This window comes from Actinia tenebrosa, unplaced genomic scaffold (genome assembly GCF_029948245.1).
Source record: "Actinia tenebrosa isolate PJP-AT-01 unplaced genomic scaffold, QUT_ActTen_1.0 PGA_scaffold0__85_contigs__length_37466705, whole genome shotgun sequence".
NCBI lineage: Eukaryota > Metazoa > Cnidaria > Anthozoa > Actiniaria > Actiniidae > Actinia > Actinia tenebrosa.
This window is the reverse complement of record NW_028292569.1, coordinates 31,928,514-31,946,883: the sequence shown is the minus strand read 5'-3', so window position 1 is coordinate 31,946,883 and position 18,370 is coordinate 31,928,514. Positions and strand designations below refer to the sequence as shown.

The window sequence follows — 18,370 nt, the reverse complement described above, 5'->3', positions numbered from 1 at the left end:
TAGCAAAAGTACAGTTTATCATGCGCGGTAACGTCCTTTTTTCACGAGGGTAGCACTTGATAGAGCGTTTTCACTCACGTGAGAAGGCAGCCATAAACAATAGAAACTTTCTACACAGTGTTTGCATGAAAAAATAGTTCAATTCCCGGAGGATAGAAAATGTATTGCTTTGGAACCCCATAATGGCCGCTGTGACGTCCCGTGACAACGCTTTATAGTCAGTGGCTAACAAACCTATTGTCCTCATTCCGTGACTCCGTAAGTCCGTAATTTCGTAACTCCAGCCTTGGCTAGGAACTATTATTCGTGGTCACTGAATAGAACTGTAAGATGGAGTATTGTGTCCGCCTGTACCCGAAGAAAGAGCCAAAAAAATGGAGTTTGTTCGAGTCGGTTTTCAAAACTAAAACGAAGCTTGATAGCTTATGGCAACAGCTAGATCTCATTTAATGGCAAAAATGTATTGGTTAACTATTAATTCTTGCCCCTGTGAAGACATTTCTTGTTCGAAGTCGTATTTACATGCACCAATGGATAGAAAGTGCAACACGTCGAGAGCCAAGTGGCCTCGTGAACCTCTTGCTTTCCCAACTATTCTACAGAGAAAAGCTTAGAATTATGAAAGACCTATAAATTAGTTGTATTTGAGTGAAATGAGGAATAAAGCAGTTGGATACACCAGGTAAGTTGGTAGTAAGTTTTATTCAAACATTTACAGATAAGTATGACATTTAAATATGTAGATATCGTTTATCACAGTCTACAACAAAGCTTGGGCCGCTGCCCGTGCATAAATGAATGGAAAATGACAAACAATCATAATGGCGTAGAAATAAAAGGGTGGATCCAGCCAAAAATATAAGAGGGGGGGGGGTGGGGAACATTTTGTTTGGCTTAAGTAAGTAAATCCATATTTTCGGGCAGGAGCATTCTAGAAAAAAACGTTTTGTAGGCCATTTATACAAAAAACGTTAAACAGAAAAATCCTTTGAAAAACAAGGAAACCAAGGTATTTAATCCTCTATTTATCTATTACTCCTTGTTTTGCATATGTTCGGACTAGAGTATTCAAGACTAATCGCTTTTTGCATGTAAGTCCTCTAATATATAAAAGCGTTTAGTGAAATTCATTTTCCTGCAACGAGCAACCTCACGAGATATCCATCCTAAGCCAGTTAAAAGAAACTAAGTTGAAAAGAAAAAAATCCTTTGAAAAACCTCATAAAAATGCTCATAATTCATTATTGTTATTTTATACATGTGAGCAGAAGGGATACGCAGGACCAGAGACTAGTTTTGCAATTCACAAGAATAATATCCTATCTTTTTACGATGCTTCATTAGTCATCTTGTTTTAGTATGCAGTTGTTAGGCCACAAACTCGTATTCGCTAGCGGACGATCCGAGCCTATCATTCAAATGAATCCTTTTTTCGTATTCTCGAGGAGCATTTTTATGCTGGAGCTTTTCATAGTTGAGTGGTTTATCAGATAAAGGGTTGGTCTCGTTTAACTGAACATCAGAGACATTTTGTGTTGATGGAGAGAGACTGTGATAAAAAGTGGATTGATTTAGATCAGCATACTGTGGCTCACATCGTGAGTTAGGAGTTGGCGGAACAGTTCGCTCTTCAACTTCAGGTGAAATTCCAGAATAAAATGCAAAATTCGGCATTTGAAACGCTTCTTCAGAAACGGTATTTCTCTGTTTAAAGGACAAAATACAACAACTGATTCATCAAATAAATGAATAGGAGAAAAAATAGTAATAATAAAGTGATTTACTGGAAAATGGCAAACATTCAAATAAGATGTAATGTCAAGTCAATAAGTGACCTGTTTTTTCTCCCAATAATATCCAAATAATATCCAGGTGTCTTGTATGCAGTGAATCAAATGGAATTATTTGTGACAAACTAATAAATTTTAGCTCTAAAATAGGTCAATATCCAATTTGCACGACACGAATCTCTGGCACAAAGCATGAGGGGAAATCGAGTATTTAAGGTTTTCAGGTCATCTAAAAATCCCTCTAACAATTTTGCCTTCGACATTTTCTATGAAACTGTGAGTATTTTTAAAGACGACAATAACAGAGTAATTTTTTTCTGATAATTCTATTGATTTTCTTGTTCTAATTTGTGTAGTACTCGGTTTCCCGTCATGCTTTGTGCTAGAGATTCGTGTTTGTGCACATTGGCTTTTCTTGGGGTGCGTGTTACGTCATAGCCTCCATGTTGGCTGACGCTAAAAAACTGTTCATCTTTATCTTCTCTCGTTAGATCGGCTATTGGTCATGTGGTTCCACCTCAAGAATCGACCAATTAAATCAACGAAGAGAGGTATGGTGTTTCATTGTTTGTGGTTTAAAATTAAAATTGTTCTAAGCTAAGAACTGCGAGAAAGTAATCAGTCAATATACTTACACCGCCATCTGGCTGATCCACCGTTTGTCTTAATGACTGTCTTCTGGAAAAAAAAAGGAAGCACCGGGATATATATTTCCACCTTGTAGAAATAAAATAACTTTTTTTTGTTTATATTGGTCTATATTTGTCGTAAACGTAAGTTCTCCCCTTTTTGTACAAACATATACTATCCTTATAGGGCATAAAAAAAGTCATAAATGGGAGAGAAAATCAGTCCGTTTGCTATTCCATGGTGGAATCATGACAGGAAAAACCCTTGCAACTGTAGATAGTTCTCCAAAAGGTTTACTATTAATTGGCGGGAATTTTCGCGCGAAATCCCACGTGCTTCCCTTGCCAATCAACTAGCCGTCTTTGTATGAAATTTCAGGAGAATACTGTCGGTCATTGGCATGCACTAAGGAAGGCACGAAGACAGAAAGGCATAGCGAATGCTTAACAGTATATGGCAAACCAAGGCTGTTTAGCTTGAGCGAGTTATCATGAAGGTAAGCAGTGACTTATATTTTAAAAACTTACCGCTTGGTGATACGCCTGATGTAATAGATACCACCTACCACGATGATAACAATAATGAAGACTAAAACACCAACTGCGATTAAAAGTAACCAAGTTTCTGAATCAAATGATTTGCCTGTGCTTTTTTGAGATGGGGAGGACGTAGAGACCTGAAATATTAACAAACAAACAAATACAAAATATCAGTACTCTAGGGTATTGACTAACTTAATTTCTTATTTGATTTATGGGGTAAATGACAACTGAAAGATAGCATTCATAACATTTGCAATTGCATTGTAAGTGGAATTACCTTTCTAACTGACACAGTATAAATGATAATCTTTTGACAGATCAACTTTATGTTACTCTTTGCATGTTTCGCTTGTATAACGAGCTGCTCATGACAAATAAGAACAAAAACAAGTAACAATTGCAAATTTAATAACCATGGACCCTCCTCTGCCTTTGACCTTTATATCACTTCCTTCATGACGTCCATGATCTGAATGCTAGTTACAAAGATAGTAATAATAAGAATTTTATTAACCTCTCGGAGTCTAGCGTGGGCCGGCACAAGTACCATAATAATGGGTATACCTAAGCTAGTTGCTAGTGGATATGAACTCTGAGTATCGTCATATATTTATGTACTATACTTATGATATATCAATAGAAAGGTGGATGGTCATACCTTGTATGAAGCAGTAGTTTCATAGTCGAGTTCTCTGGCTGTATTTAACTCGCCGCTTGTTTTATTCAGTGCAAATGCGCCATCTTCGTTACCACTAATGATGAAGTACTCAATATACGCGTTGCTTCCTTTGTCCTTGTCTGTAGCGTTGACTATAGCAATAAGAGTCCCAACCGTGATATTCTGTATAACAGATAGATAGGGATGTTTAGGACAGAATTGCATTAATGATCTTAATTGTTTCCATTTTGCAAATGTCACGACAGTTACATACCTCAACAACTACCACACTAAGATCTCTGATCTTACATTCATATGGAGCTGTAGTGAAGACTGGGTCGCTGTCATTGACATCCCGTAAAGCAACATTTATTGTAGCAGTTGCTTCTTCCTTGAATATTCCACCACCATCACTAGCGATCACATAAAACTGGTAGCTCTGGACTTCTTCATAGTCAAGGGTTTTTGCTGCTGTGATGTTACCAGTATTAGGATCGACAGCAAAACTAAAATATAATTAAAGTCAAAACATAATTGAATCGAGCCATGCATACATGTCTTTACCAACAGAAGCTTTGATTACCAAGGTAAACTTACAATGAAGACTGACTGCCTCTCAGCTCGTAAGTGACTTGGCCAAATGAACCAAGATCCGCATCGGTTGCCTAGTTAACATATAAACATGTTAGATGTCTGTCAGATGCACCAGAAAGAAATCGTCATTGATTGGGAAAGCCTTTACGTAAAGTATTCCTATTTTTCGAAACGTCTTATATTGTCCCTTCATCTCTCTTTTAGTTTAACAATTGCAATTGATTACCATTTATCATCACCATTTCTACACACAATTTTTTCGAACAGGGTTGGGCAAAAGTTTTGTTGCATGTTGCATGTTGCATGTTGCATGTTGCATGTTGCATGTTACTTACTAAACTTAAAGTTGATAATATTCCGACATGTAAACCGATAATGTAAGCAAAGAAAAAAAATTATGCCGAAAAAAATAGAAAACATTTCATATCGTTTTGATTCTCTTCGCTGATTGTATTCACATCGTCCATAGTGTAGCTGGAGTGTGGCATGCAACATGCAACAAAACCTTCACCAAACTTTTTTGAAATGGCTGTATACTAATTAATGCGTCTACACTATTTCTAAATAACAGAAAGATTTTCCTGCTCACCGTTATAATAGCAATCTCTTTCCCTAGGGGGACCTCTTCGTCGAATGTGTAACGATATGAAGAATTAGGAAATATTGGTTTGTTGTCGTTATCATTGATGAGAGTCAAGTGAAAAGTAGCATTATCACTGTACTTCTCGTCTGTTTCTGTCTCTGTTACGACGATCTGTGGAAAGAAAAACTGTTAACGCAATATCATTAAGGTGTATGGCGGTATGGGTCATGAGAGAGCATGAAGATTAAGAACAAATATTCATGCTGATCTTTTTTTCCAAATTTCTTGTCTCGAGGATGATCATGTTTTAGATAAATGACTTGTTGGCATTTTCGTCTATCCAGTTTCAGTGATCAATTTTCCCATCACATAAAAGTAAAGACAAGTCCCAGTTAACACGTTGCCCACCAAGGTTGAGAGCCTCGGTCCAAGTCAGTGACCATTCATGTCATTTGTTGTTGCACCACCGATAGGGTTTTACTTACGGTGAAGGCATAATTGACTTGTGTCTCGTAGTCCAGTGTACTGTTTATCCGGACCTCGCCACTCGATGGGTCGATACGAAACTTGTCGCTATCCCCTCCAGTCAAGTGATACGTGAAACGCCGAAATTTAGGCTGAAATATCATCATCATTACCATGAATCATCAATATAGACAAACAGGAGCACAATAATAATAACAATCTTAGCTATCCACACATCATTATTATCTTTATTTTGATCATTATCATCATTATCATTACCACGGCATCATCATCACCCTTATCACCAGCATCACAGCAATCTCTATAATTATCGTAATCAGCATCATCATCGCTGTCATAACCCACCACAATTGATCAGCAGCACCAAGATTGCCAGTCAACGTCACCATTTCAGTAACACAATATACACTTGGGTTAGGGTTGTTTCTCACACATTTCTCGACCTTAACTTGAGCCCAGGTTAAACTTTAAGGGTGAGTTGACAAAGTTGATCTCGCTAATCAGGCCTTACGTTTTTGTCGGCATCTCTGACGCTTAACTGGTACATAACGATTCGTCCGGGTTTGGCCAGATCCTCTCGTAATGAAAATGAATAGCTATCTTGTGAGAAGATAGGAGGATTATCGTTCTTATCTATCACAGTTATTAGGACTGACACTGTAGCGTTGGAGTTTGGATTGGGAACTTCAGAAGCCTGAAGAAGAGAAAAAGAATTTAAAAAAGAAAAAGATCCTCATGGACGTGACCAACAGCAACAACAGTAACTAAGAGAAGCTGAAGGGAAAAGACACCGGTTAGCTCAGTTGGTTAGAGCGTCGGTCTGTTGTGCGGGAGGTCGTGGTTGAAGCCTCGGCCGGACCAACACTCAGGGTCTTAATATACTGAGGAGAAGGTGCTACCTTTGTAATTACATCTGCAAATGGTTAGACCTTCACGTGGCTCGGATGATCACGTTAATGGCGGTCACATCCGTAATTAACTAAGGACGTTAACAGAGGAACACAAGTTTATCAGTTGAACTACTGTCAAGTGTTATCCTCTATAAACAAAGTTAATTAATTAGTTTTTTTAATTAACAAATAAAGACTTTGCGCGCCATCACGTGAGGGCAGCCATGACAGGAGGCAGGAACAATTGGATATGGTATACTCTAATTTACAAAAGAAAGAATTGTGTTTCTCAGGGGAAAAGGACTATATGGTTGTGTCTCCTGTCATGGCTGCAGCAACATGGTTGTGCAAATCCACTACTGAAGACAACAACAGCAACTAAGAAACTGTAAAAAAGAGTTTAAGAAAGTATATCATCTGTGGAGCTAACTACTGTGGACTAAATATATTTTACTAGATGGATATCTTACTCGGATGTGAAGGTCGTAGCTTTGTGTCTTCTCTGCGTCGATTGTACTGTTGACCGTAATGACACCAGTACTGCTGCTAATAGTAAACGTACCATCATTACCTGAAAAGATTTCAAAGAACAAAAGATTAGAGTCCAATAAAAAAGCTGATCGATAACATAGAACTAGTACATTATCCCTCCCTCTTACTCATTAGCATTAAGGTATGTGGATACAAGTTCCTGTGAAGCTGCACGACAAAGAGCACGAAGTGATAAGAAAACTTGTCAACAAGAGGGTTGTGGTGGGACGATCAATCTCAATCTTGGTGAACTGACCGGAGCTATTGCAAAAAAATAGTCTACTACGTTATATAATGCTTATGAATATCAAGTCATCTCCCGGGATAATGAATATGATTCAATTTCTCAAAACATAGGTACGTAGATAAGAAATTGTGTCAAGTATTGTTAATACCTGAGTATATCTCGTATTTTATTGGGTTGTTAATACCAGCATCACCATCTCTTGCGACAACTCTCAGCACGCTTGTTCCCTGCATAACAATGCACACCAAATTTATATTGTTTTCGAATACAGGTTATGGGTTGGAAGGGGAAGGGAGGTCTGCCTGTCTGCCTGTCTGCCTGTCTGCCTGTCTGCCTGTCTGCCTGTCTGCCTGTCTGCCTGTCTGCCTGTCTGCCTGTCTGCTAATCGATCGTTTGTTGGGTCGGTTTGTTAGTTTTTCTCTAAAGGTATTTGTATTAGGATTTCTTACCACAGCAATATTTTCTTCGATTTCCAACAGATAGACGGATCGTTCAAACTTTGGTGGGTTCTCACCGATATCTGTTACGTCAATAACAACAGTGGTCTGACTCTCTTGTTTGGGATTACCTCCATCCTGACGAGAAAAAAATATGAATCATCAATAACGTCTCTTGCACTAATTCGTCCAAAAGATAAATAAATAAATAAGATATGGCCCTGCCGCGATGATAATGTGTTCTTAGCGGTCCTTTGATGAATGTGATATTACATTATGAGTAATATATTAATATATATGTTGATGATAATCAGTGATGATGATGATCTGGTGATATCAAAGGTAACGATGATATCCAGGGATGATAATGATGATAATTGATAGAAGGAGGATATACCTAAAAGCCTTACCTCTACCACAACAGGTAACAAGTACCTCGTTGTTCTTTCGTAATCCAAACGTGCCACCAGAGTGATTGTTCCATGTAAATTATCAATAGCAAATTTTGAAGTCTGTTAATGTAGCAAACGGAAGCCATGAGTATTAACTGACTTTAGGAGCAATTAAACATCGACCACTATTTCACGCACTAATCTGTGATTTAAGTACCACTCAAAAGCCACAACATCTAGGTTAATCGTTAGTAGACTATCGTTCATCAAAGATATCGTTAGAGTAAGGTCCAAACCTTACCAAGGTCTGAATGGGGCCGGGTTTACTGCTTTAACAGACAACTGACAAATGTCTTTAAATTTAACTGAAATCCAACAAATAGCCTTAAATTTGACTTTCAACGGACAAATTTTAACTGACAACTGGACCACCATCCAGAATCTGTTACCTTTATTAAGTTAAATGACAACAGTGGTAACATAAGAACGAAGACGATGAATGGTGTTAGGGATGTACACATTTGCTTCTGTGTTTGTTGCTGATAAAGAATGTTGCTGATAAAGCAGTGATGCTATGTACAATTGCAAGCTTGTGAAGACTTTGCAACACATATTTATCATAGTTTTTATACTTTACAGTTTATTTAACAGTGAAAGTAGTGCTAACCTTCCACAAGGTAACGAGTGGATTGTCCTGGGGAGTACAAATAATACGACAAAAGAACTGAGTTAGTAAAAATGTGTCTACTACTCTCCTCTTTAACCAAACGTCTTTAATTTTTTTGGTAACGGTTTTAGGCAATCGTGCTAATTTATGCTGTGGTTTTGGTTGGGGGCGAAGAGAGTCTTTTGAGATGTTTGAAATAATTGGTTTGGGGACAGGGGGCTTCCAAACATTTCAGCCTTACTTATAGATTGGAGAGGTTGGTATTTAAAATGGAGTTTACCAATATTTCAACCCTTTCCCACTGCCATCACAAATAATAAAATGTCCCTTGAAATCTCTTTACGGTAGGGTTTTTTTCTTATACAGTCAATGTCATTAACGTTGTCCACCGAAAAAAGACATTTAGAAATTTACACATTTACACATTTAAACATTTACGCATTTAGACTAAAAGAAATACTATCACGTGTTTACTCGAACGTCCTGGCATAAAACAAACGCTGAAATACCATTCTCCATCTTAAATCCTCACTAAATGGTCGGGGCATTCTGGATTTTCGATTCACGAGTTGAAATTTACATTTAAAGTTCAGACTGACGCACACGAGGCAAAGAATACATAATGAAATACGTGACATTTCTTTTAGTCTAAATAAGTAAATGTGTAAATGTCTTTTTTCGGTGGACAACGTTAATGACATTGACTGTATATAACCAAATAACATATGAGATAGTAATAACACTAGTGGACTAAACTGGTGTAACGATAACAAACGAAAATAAATCAGTGCTAAACTGTACTAAAGGATAAAGATAGTATGGAGTAAGAGAGCCTATTTGTATCATAATCTCACCTGAGCAGAGTTGGAATCGTTACTAAATCTGTATGTGACAACTTGATTAGAACCTAGATCGCTGTCTGTCGCTTGGATGGTCAGAAGTTCCGTACCAACAGTTGTATTCTAAAAGATATAAAGTATTTCTCAACCATGAGACAAGACTAGGGTGAAAAGATAACAAATCAACGTCACGTTACCTCAGGTATTGATGTCCAATATGGCTGTGTAACGAAGATTGGTTTGTTGTCGTTCACGTCCTCAACGTTAAGAATGAACAATTTTGATACCTGATGTTAAAATAGAGCAAGTAAGTCTGGCAAATGATCAAGTGTGAGTCGGTCCAAAGAGTTTGAAATATCGTCCAATAGCGCCATATTATTCTGTTTTCTGCAATGGTAGATCAAAAAAAAAAAAAACTTCCAAAATCTTAATTTCTTGGGGAGGCCACATAAAAGATTTGTTAAGTGCTTCCCTCGTCAAAATAGTGCAAAAATGGTACTACTGCACAGTTGTTGTTGTTCATTTGTTGTTGTTGTTGTTGCTGCCATTGTTGTTTTTGTAAGAAAAATTGTTGTGAAGGCCGGTCCAGACAGAAGCCGGATTCGGGCCGTTCAAGCGGGGGAGCCAATAAAAAAAAAAACAAACCATTAGAGGCAGCCTGCAAACCATTTTGTATGAGTATATATAGACAGTCCTGATGTAAGACAAGGTTATTGTCGTACAATGGCCCCCCTATACCGCAAGTCATCACGAATTTGCTACATACCTTTCTATCATCTCCGCCATCCGTCACTGTCACGTGGAAATCGTAACTGCTAACCGACTAAAAGCAATAGCAAACAACAACGATTATCAAGTAGAATATATGCTTATGTAAACGGAATTAATAGTATTAAGGTGGAGGTTGAGGAAAAGTGAATCGAGTTGGCATTGGAGTGCATTTGGGGACAATATCAGTCCCACATGTCAACTCGACCCAGTGTTTTTCCTCAACCCCGGAATGTACCTTACACATGCGGAAAAATACATGTCAGAACACATTTATAGAAATAGATCAGCAGTGAGAAAAATCGAAAATGCCGATACTTACTTCTCTATTAAGCGATACTTTCAAGATCAGTTCACCTACACTTTTATTAAAATTGCTTATTTTGAACACTGTTTTACCAACATCATCCAGACCAAATGTTATGTATTGTTCTTCCTGATCCACTGCTGTTATATTACGAATAGACGTACCTATACAACAACACACAGAGTCAGTTTTGCATAATAATATTAATGATGGACTTGTGGATCAAATATGAGCACAGTTGAGACAATTGATACTCACCGACTTTAGTGTCTTCTGGTACTTTAATAATAACGTTGACATCATCAGGGATATATGGCTTGTGATTGATTGCTGTGGAACAAATGAAAGTAAAGCGATGAATAAGAATCAGCAGGGGTACTTAACTACCCAAATTAAATAAATTCAGCTTCGCATTATAAACTACATTAATGACATACTTATGATACTTTTTTAATGACTGGCGCGCATATGTGCGTTTTCGTGAATGGTGCATTATGCAACCTTTTTGAAACCACTGTCATTTATCGTGCAAGCCGTTTACTTGTTTCGCGGAATATCTATGTAGCTTAGAAATAACGCGCGCTCTGATTGACAGAGGATTATGCTTTATTAGCATTAGCCCTCCCCAAGTTGAGGAAACATTTAAAACTGGTCGAGTTGGCATTGCAGTGCACTGTGGGACTATTTTAGAGGATTAATAAAAGAACCCCTCTTTGAAATATCTCTCAGAAAACAGTTGCACAACACAATGGTATGCCAATTCTACCTATAGTCTTTGCCTCATGATCAACCTCGGAATGACCAATAGTGAACCGAGCACGGTCATGGTTGCAACTAACTTTGCAACTAACTGCATGTCTACTTTCATTTTCATTTTTACTTTTCATTCTTTTCAACACGATCGCCCAGCGTCGGCCATTAACTTATCTATTTGCGAAAATCTAAAATGACTCTAAAATATTCCTAAAAGTTGCTATGAGAGTAGTTTTAAAGTTAAGAGAAGGCTGATCAATCATCTGAATGTAGGCAAAGACCAGGAAAGGGGAGAAGCCTTAAGCGGTGAGTTTCCAAAGCCTCGGAATTCAAAGCCTAAACATTCAGTTCCTGAATTCTTAGGAATTTAATATAATTCGGATGAAACACTAACATCGACACATTTCTACTAGTAATTTGCAAACTACTGTCTTAATCACTATAAAATTTGCTTACGAAAACAACCACAGGTTACCGTCACAACTTTTTAAGTAAAAGTACTCAAAATATTTTCCTCGTCCATTCTGAGAAAAGTACAAAACATTTTGCTAATGATAAATATTATATCACAAATTTTGAGTTTGATAAGGATGAGCAACAAGAATGGCTTTAATTGAAGGAAGAAGACTTAAAAACAACTCTCCATCGCATCGCATTTTAGATTTTCGAAAAAACATGCCTGTTTGGTGGCCGAAGCTGAGCGATCGTGTTCGTAGACTCATTTGCAAAAACACAAGATGATTGACGGCTCGAAAACAACCAAATCCAAGCAGGATTTTGAAACGGCGGGTCGCGATGCAAAGATTATCGCTGTGAATTAAATATTTTTTTGTTGATTTGGATAAGCTCCTATAAAAAGCGAGAGTTTTATTTTACTTTTGCTACATGAAAATCTGATAATGATAGTATGTTATTATCTATAGTTATTTATACTATATATTTTTTAATATAAAACTTAAAGGACAACTGACCCTCCAAAATGACCCATTTTTAAGAGGAACTACATCATTTGAGAAGTCCAAAAATCCAGTTTTTAAAGGGGATAGAGCATCCATTTTTCTAAAACAATTTTTTGAAAACATCGCATATATCGCTCTGGTGGCCGCCATCTTGCGCTTTTATCGCGGGCTCAGAAAAATAGCGTAATGACGTCACAACGTCACAAGAGTTCAAGCTTCCAGTTGTTTGCCTGACTTCTTCCTCAGTTTCTTATACTTTTTACTCAAAAAATACAACTTGGTCATCAAATTAAAGGCATGTCAGAATCTAATTCTTCTTCCGAAGGCTCGGACAGCTCGGGAGACGATTTCGCTCAAGAATTTTTCGGAATGGACGACGAATTTGGTTTACGGCCATATCAGTTTGAACCAGAAATAGAAATCTCCTCAGATGAAGAGTTCAGAGAAGGATCTGACAGTGACATTATTGAAGACGATGAACAAGAGAACAATCGACTTACAAATTCAGATTGGTAAGTCGTACCTCTGTCTTATCACAAAACTGAACTACATATCCATTTTATATAAAATCGTATCTTGCCACTCGTGTTCTTGCAATCTGTTCTTTAGATATTGGTATGCATGAATCCAGTTTGCGACCAAAAGCAATACCAACTTTCACAATTTTAATTAAAAACATGTTTAAAAACATCGCTTGATAGTCAATAAGTTATATACTGCAGGATATAGATACAGGGATATAGTTGTGTCACAAGTTGTGTATGTATATTCTCACTTGGGACAATCGTTGATAATGTTCAAAGATACTAAGAATTGTTTTATTTCTGTTAAATAGGTGTACCTGTGGTAGCTGCCAAATTATGGATTCAATATCTGAATGCATTTGTTGCCAAGAAATCGAAAAAGTGGTTGCAACATGCCAGTCTGTTGTTGAAGATGGAGATGCTGATGAACCACCACCATGCATTACTCAACATCCTGGATTCTTACCTGTTTGTGCCAATAAGTATGTTCTTCGAACCGCATGGGCTCAGTACAAACAGCAGTACAGTAATGCGTATGAAGGCCCAGAGCACAAGCAGTACAGACACATTGCATATAGGCAACTAGCAAGATGGTGCTGGGGAGTTCTTGGAAAGGAAGTTCGGGTTGTTCTGCCCTCTTGTGCTGTCATGTGCATCAGAGCACACTTCCCTCCCCCTGGACTAGAGGAGGACTTTGAATTTGAAGGTTTTCACTATGCAGATGATTAGCTTGGCCTAAAGTTACATGGAGTTATTATATACATTTTATTTATTCCTTACTTCATTTCATATACACAGAGTGGATTTTTTTCTATCAGGATTTCTGAATTGATAAATTGAAAAGGAAAACATGGAAAGGCTGAGACCAAAATGTATAAGAGTAGTCATGAATTTATTTTTAGATGAAGTACATATAGAAAGTTGTTTATATAAATGTTTTCTAGGTTTTGCATATTTTATTATTTAAAAACAACTACACCTAGACAAAATATCCAGCTGAATAGAGAACCTAGTGTACAAAGCACTAGTGGACAAAATCATGAGCTAACCAAGCAAATTCTGCAGTTATACTAGACATGGATAACCAATATTTCCTGGGCACCAATTTGTCTGAAAACAAGGCTAGTCAGTATTGTTTATAAAGAATTTGCCTTGAAGTAGCATGCTATAATGGATTCAAAAATTGTGCTAAATGAAAAAAAAATTCTCTTGGTGATAGAATCCCACCCCATCTTAGAATCTCGGTACTGACTAGTCTCATTGTCAGACAAATTGGCACTAGGAAATCTTGGCATCCAGGCTTGTCAGCCATTTATGGCTCATATATTTTTTTTCCAGGCAAATAGGCCCTTTGCAGCTCAGTAATCATGTGCTGATTAATTCACTGAGAGCAAATGAATGAACATCTTGATTCCCATGAGTGAAAGCGAAAGTCACTATTCAGCTGGAATTTTTTCTATACTACATTCATACTGGGAGAGACCCCATATATAATGGAGCGTAGATAGTTAAAGAAAAGACCTCTTTTAAGATTTCATTTAAAAGTCAATCGTTTCCTAAGTGGTAATGATATTTTAATACAATTTTCATCTGAACATCTAAAAACTGCAAACTTATCTACCACTTTAATCAGGTCCCCTTCACATTAATTACATATTTTGTTTATAGCAGTTTTACTTGGGTCTGTCATGTACCTTCCCATTTGTAGAAGCATTGTAATTATTACCAGTAATGAACACAACTGTTCAAAGATGAGGGGGATTGGGACGACAGGCTTACTTGACAGTTCTTTCAAAACAGCTATTCACTAGAGTACAATCACTAAAAGAGTGCCAATGATGCTTTGCATTATTTTCTACTAAATAGTGTTAATTAAAAATAGGAAATGGTTAGAATTAGCATCACTCAACACTACACATTTCAGTGTTTTTAGTCTCTACTACATTCCATTTAAATTAATTACCTAGAAAATCTTGACCGGTGTCGTTCAATCAATTCCTGTTTGTCTGGGGCAGGAACACTAGCAATGTTTCTTGGTAATTCAACCTCTTCAATTGGGTCAACCCCTGCAGCCTCCATGCCACCCTCACAAATTTCAAGTACTTTCAGTTGTAGCTCAGGGAGGAAAGCATAGCTTTTTCTTTGTAAGACTGGCTTAACAACCCAGCGCTTGTGCATCTTAGGGAAGCACTTGCGATAACGAGCTTCTCCACTCCTTGGGCCTTTTTGAACAATTGCTTGAATTCTAGCTGTATTGAAATTGTTGTCAATGGCAGCAAGTTGAGTACGAGCAACCATTCCCTTGTAAGAGAAGTGCTCTCTTTTTGAGCAATACTTCAGCATCATCAAATGATAAACTTCAAGCCCTCCTGTGTGACAAAAGTCGGTCAATCTTGCCAAGTCATTAAGTAACTTTGGTTGAAGGACAACCTCTTCTAGGGCCACATGAGCTGGTGACCCCGGCTTGATCCAGTGTGTGGTGCGCACTTGTCTGCGGGTTAGGGGAGGATGGGCACACTTTTTGAATACCTCTGCATCCTTCCAGGAATGCTTGTTCACGCAATGGTGAACAACAGATTTCCACTTCTCTCTCAAAAGTTGTACATCCCCATTACATGTAGCAGCACACCACCAAAGATGGTTTGAAATGGATTGTATCCAGGGTGCCAGCTCTTGGTTTTTCTTCAATTTTGCTTTCTTGTTCAGCTTTTTTACGATTGACTTGGAAAGATGCCACACATCATACTGGTGTTTGATGTGGCTAAAATCTTTTGCCATAGTGCTGGTGATGGATGTGTGTCTGTCAGTTGTGATACATTTTATACTGACCGTGTCTTCTAAAGTGTTCAAACACCTTAGAAACCCCTCTTTCTCCATAGCATTGGAGCTGGTTACTTCAGAGACTTGAACAATGCTGAAGGTGGCAATTTTCCCTGTGCTTGTCTCCATCATAGTATATGTGCCATATTTAGCACTATGGCCAGGACTGTCACTTCGGCCATCACCATTGAGATTTACTATGTCCTTATTTGACAGCTCTTCAATTACAGCAGCCTCCTCTCTCTTCCAAGCATCATTAACAACAGGAAATAGGTAACGTTCCTGATGTCTGTAAAAGACCCTCTCACTCAGAAATTTTAGGCCAAGACAGGATGCAAAGTTTTGAAGTCTGGTAAAAGTATTACCAGTAAATAATATTGATGAGGAAATCAACAAGTTCCCAATAGCTAAGCGATTTAACATTGGCTGTGAGTACCATGTCAAAGCATGATGTTTCATACATATAGTTGTCACAATAAGTAGGCTGCCTTGACATACAAAGTTGACATCAGCGATAGGTGCTCCACAGCTTCTACAAAACTTGAATAACTGCTGCAAACAAGAGTTAAATACCAAATATTTAGGTTCTTTGATATGGTTTTCAAGAGTTTTATTGCAGTCTTTGTTTTCTGGCTCTAATTCACTGTCCGTTGTTGAAACTGTCTCTTGCGATGAAACAATGAAACCATCATCATCGTCACTTAGTGGGAGTCCCTCTTCCTCTGAAAACAAAGACTTTTCTGACTTTTGTGGAGACACTGTTGGCATTGACTTTACTGGTGAGGTGTGATAGCTAGTACTGTAGCTGTGGTCGTGGAAGCTCACACTGAGTATTTCATCTCTACTGATGTTTGGTGAAGGGGAGGGATTGTAAACTGTTGTTGTGTCGGCATCTTTATAGTATCCAGGCTCTGTCTGAGTTGATGCAGTGGATGTTACAACATATCTACAACCAAGGCAACACTGAACACCAATCTCCTTACAAAGTGGTTCAGGAGAGAACTCTGGTGTTTCCATACTTGGTGGATCTTCACACGAGGGATTTATTGTGGCACATAGCTGCTCCACATTCTTTGAAAATACAAAAATAAACAATGTTTTCAACAATACTATAAACCATTCTTCGAGGCCTACTTTACCTTAAATAATACAAAATAAACATATTAACCAACAATGCTATAAATTATTCTTCCGTGGTCATTTATCCAAGCAAATTTGGAATATTACGGCAACATTGTTATGGTTTACGAATAAATATCAAATGTAAACTAAACACGTGCAAATAACCATTTTGAAAATTTCAAGTATCGATCAAATATTACTAGCTATACTTATGATTTTAAGCAACATTTCATCTATGAAAGCATAAATAGCTAATGATTGATGACTCGCTTCGGTATGCATTAATAAGTCTTTTTCATGAGTGATTATTTCGAAAAACAATGTAAACTATGTTATGTATAAATGACATGTTATCTCACCTCTTCGTTTTGTTTGCGTTTGAGCCGGTTCTCTGATGTAGCTCTTCTTTTAGCTGGCTTGCAAAAATTGAATACTGACGGAACAGCATCGCTCTTTAATCTCCTCTTCCTTTTTATCCCGGTTAACTGCTCCATCAGATCCACTTCAAAGCATGAATCCTCGAAGTGATCGCTGCAAACGTAGCAGTTCTTCAAAGGCGGCAGGTTCTCTCTCTTTATCCGCGCTATCCATGCCTTCTGAAGAGCTATTTTGTTAGGAATTTTGTGGTAGCTAACAGACTCAGTTTTGGAAGAATGGTTGGTGCATTCTGGCACACAACAATGGACCATCTGGATTAAGAAACTTACTCTAACTTAGACTATTAAAAGATCGACTAGCACTCGAAATATACAAACTCAACAAGTTTGGAATGCAAGCTTCACGTTGTGACGTCACGGCATTAATGCGGTAATTTATTGCGGGCTCAAATATGGCGCTCTTCTATTGCTATTTTTCGCGAATTGATTATTTCTTTTCGGCGACACAGAAGCTGTATCAGAGTTCAAAGTTGAATTTATGTGATCTATGTACGTTGTAGTTTTATATGAAAAACGGCAATTTTTGGGGTCAGTTGTCCTTTAATATAATAATATATAATAAATCCTTTCTAACATTTCTATTTGTTATTAAATTTCACAATTAAAAACTTTGGTGAAATTAGAATTATTGGAGCCAAACGAAATTGAGTACTAACTAACTAAAGTATAAAATGACATGACATGGCATTAATCTGAGATGAAATTTAAAACTGTTAATCTATCATTACTTCCGCGCAAATACTATTCATAGTACTTAGTTTTGACTTACCTGAGTCACAAAAGGTCGAAATCAACATCAACAAAACCAAAAGTACTTCTATAATATCTTCAATTATATTCATCTTGTGAAAGACAAATATTAACAGAGTTTTCAAAAGTAGCTATGAAACTTTATAAAATCTTAATGCATGAACATAAACGTTATGCAGGTTAAGACTTATCCGATAAACCACCCCATGCCATAAATTCCTTGTATGTTATGTCACAGTCTTCATGTTAGTTGACGATAACAAAGCATCTTGTTACGAGTTGATTGCTATGAGACACAAGAACGTCGTGGGGTCGTCTCGGTATACAACTGGGTTATTTGTTTCAAGAAACAATTAGTCATTAAAGACCCGAAAATAGAAATACTGATAGATATTTTTAATGAAATTTGTAGCAAAGCTTTGCTTGTTATTTTTTGCGAATAAATGAATATTTTCTGAGTGAAATACATTTATCTGGAATTTATTTCTTTAGCCGTGTACAGCTATGTTTGGGCAATTCGACAAATAGTGTGACATGCATACCGCAACACGGTATAGTAGTGGAAATAATCGCAGAGCCTGCAACTCTTTTAGAATTACAGGGATAACATCTTAAGGGGGGCGGGAGCTTAAAGGAAATCATTC

General features: G+C 37.4%; 3 protein-coding genes across 3 annotated transcripts; 1 reads left to right on the top strand and 2 right to left on the bottom strand.

Annotated features, from left to right (window-relative positions):
• Positions 1-683: 683 nt before the first annotated feature.
• Positions 684-17,853, bottom strand: LOC116294231 (cadherin EGF LAG seven-pass G-type receptor 1). The gene is made up of 21 exons (XM_089040865.1): positions 17,746-17,853; positions 10,620-10,691; positions 10,377-10,525; positions 10,053-10,109; positions 9,484-9,573; positions 9,302-9,409; positions 8,448-8,474; positions 7,799-7,900; positions 7,401-7,526; positions 7,100-7,178; positions 6,644-6,744; positions 5,795-5,977; positions 5,283-5,414; positions 4,804-4,968; positions 4,218-4,285; positions 3,895-4,126; positions 3,621-3,803; positions 3,240-3,323; positions 2,948-3,096; positions 2,426-2,468; positions 684-1,704 (listed from the first exon to the last, which is right to left on the bottom strand). The coding sequence occupies exons 1-21, from the start codon at positions 17,816-17,818 to the stop codon at positions 1,369-1,371; spliced, it is 2,559 nt and encodes an 852-aa protein (XP_088896991.1). The 5' UTR covers positions 17,819-17,853; the 3' UTR covers positions 684-1,368.
• On the top strand, positions 12,085-14,192 carry LOC148914093 (uncharacterized). Its single transcript, XM_089040859.1, has 2 exons — positions 12,085-12,585; positions 12,909-14,192. Exons 1-2 carry the CDS (start codon positions 12,371-12,373, stop codon positions 13,324-13,326), a joined length of 633 nt encoding a protein of 210 aa, XP_088896985.1. The 5' UTR covers positions 12,085-12,370; the 3' UTR covers positions 13,327-14,192.
• On the bottom strand, positions 14,150-17,350 carry LOC148914092 (uncharacterized). The gene is made up of 2 exons (XM_089040857.1): positions 16,899-17,350; positions 14,150-16,488 (listed from the first exon to the last, which is right to left on the bottom strand). Exons 1-2 carry the CDS (start codon positions 17,226-17,228, stop codon positions 14,557-14,559), a joined length of 2,262 nt encoding a protein of 753 aa, XP_088896983.1. The 5' UTR covers positions 17,229-17,350; the 3' UTR covers positions 14,150-14,556.
• Positions 17,854-18,370: the final 517 nt, after the last annotated feature.